Consider the following 1,845-nt stretch of genomic DNA (forward strand, 5'->3'; position numbering starts at 1 on the left):
TTTAATTGCTTTTGATCATTTTCTGCTCCTTTGTTGATGTAGTTGCAAATATAGTTGACATGCTTGTTTTGTACATTGATTAGGTTTAAAGCAAATGGGATATCAAATTATGTTGCCATTTATTGCTTTTACACTGAAGTCACTAAGCATTTTATTTTGTTCGCTGGTTAATTTAGTAGATCTTTGTTAGAATGTGTAATAAAAAAATATACTAAGGAGTAACTTGGACACTATTGTCATCTTACTGCCGGTTTTTTTTATTATTTATTTTTTTCTTTAAGAAAGAAAATTTCGGGTGATTTTTTGTTGTAGAAAATTGGCATTGTTGTAGGCTCTGTGAACGAGTGTTGTTCACATGATAGATTTTGTTAACCAACTTTGTTGATTTAGGTAATGAAGTTTCTGCTTCTAACTTAGCAGCGTGTCTTATGTTTCCAGTTGGGTAATTACTCCTCGATGGAAGGTGTCCTTTATTGCAAGCCTCATTTTGAGCAACTCTTCAAGGAGACGGGTAACTTCAACAAGAATTTTCAGTCACGTATGTCTTTCTCTTGCTGGATAAAATCTGTTATTTGACTTCTTGATAGTTTTGTTTTGTTGGTTTAATTTGCCATTAATTTTATTGTTAGCAGCAGCAAAGTCAGCTGAGAAGTTAACTCCTGAGATGGTAAATCTCCCCTGCAACACCAAATGTGTTTGATGTTTGATTAAATGGGAAGAATTCATTGTAAGGGTGTGACTGGTTACCGGATGTTCTTGCTAATTCACAATAGCTTGTGTTGGTTTCAGACAAGATCACCTAGCAAAGCTGCCAGCATGTTCTCAGGGACGCAAGAAAAATGTGCTACTTGTGGCAAAACTGCTTATCCACTTGAGAAGGTAGAGTTCCAAGGTCCCAATAAGTCATTTTGTGAGAATTGTATCTTTGCTGCAATTTCAAGACTTTGATTCCTCCTCTACATCCTCTTTCCATTTAAAGTTTAGTCCTAACTTATTGGTGTTTGTCAGCCTAGCACATTCATCTGAATCTTTATGAGGTTCACTCCTGATGAAATATGTTGTTTCCAGGTCGTATATTAGGTGACCTGTGGAGTCTATCCCTGTTTGTTTGTTCCTTCTTTCAAGGGAGTAAGACTTAAGAATTTGAACGTAAAATTTCTGGCCGGGAGAGTTCTTGAACTGATGAAATCAGACATAGAGTAAAGCCTTTCTTTAGAGATTTAGCATTGGCTCAGCTAGGTTTTTTTTTTGGTACCGGATGCTTTGGTACCAAACTGCAGTTTGGTTGCTCTCGTGTGACGAGCAATGTCACAAGTTAGAAGTGAGTGGTTTTCTTTGCTCCTTATGTTTGTTAACATTTTGAGATAACCAAAGGGGTTGCCTTGTCGGAGTTGGTTTCCACCAATAGCATTGTATGAATTGAAGTTTTGGTTTCTAGATGAGGTCAGATGTCGAGATTCTTATAACTGATTTCTTATACAATTTCAATTGGCTAACACTACTGCATGGCTTTGCAACTTTATCTTCTTGGAACATCATTGAAACGCTTAATAATGTGCTAGCTATACTGATTTTGCCTTGCAATGGCATCATCTTGAAATGCTCTTGAGTGAAACGTGCTGTGAGCTAAAATGCGGCTTCTTCATGCCAACCTTTGACAGGTAACAGTGGAAGGGCAGTCCTACCACAAATCATGCTTCAAGTGCTCTCACGGTGGCTGCCCTATAAGCCCCTCAAATTATGCAGCCCTTGAAGGCATTTTGTATTGCAAACATCACTTCTCCCAGCTTTTCAAGGAGAAAGGAAGCTACAACCATCTCATCAAGTCTGCATCAATTAAGCGTG

The 1,845-nt window shown here is 37.8% G+C and overlaps 1 protein-coding gene across 1 annotated transcript in view; it reads left to right on the forward strand.

Annotated features, from left to right (window-relative positions):
• The first annotated feature begins 426 nt into the window (after positions 1–426).
• Positions 427–1,845, forward strand: part of LOC110425457 (LIM domain-containing protein WLIM2b-like) — a 1,630-nt gene continuing 211 nt past the window's right edge. The window contains exons 1-4 of the mRNA XM_021440394.1: positions 427–538; positions 633–667; positions 790–879; positions 1,662–1,842. Of these exons, the coding sequence (XP_021296069.1) occupies positions 457–538; positions 633–667; positions 790–879; positions 1,662–1,842 (388 nt within the window). The 5' untranslated portion in view covers positions 427–456. The remainder of the gene's footprint in view (positions 539–632; positions 668–789; positions 880–1,661; positions 1,843–1,845) is intronic.

The sequence above is a fragment of the Theobroma umbraticum genome, unplaced genomic scaffold (genome assembly GCF_002168275.2).
Source record: "Theobroma umbraticum cultivar Fairchild unplaced genomic scaffold, ASM216827v3 scaffold_81.0, whole genome shotgun sequence".
In the NCBI taxonomy this organism is placed as follows: Eukaryota; Viridiplantae; Streptophyta; class Magnoliopsida; order Malvales; family Malvaceae; genus Theobroma; species Theobroma umbraticum.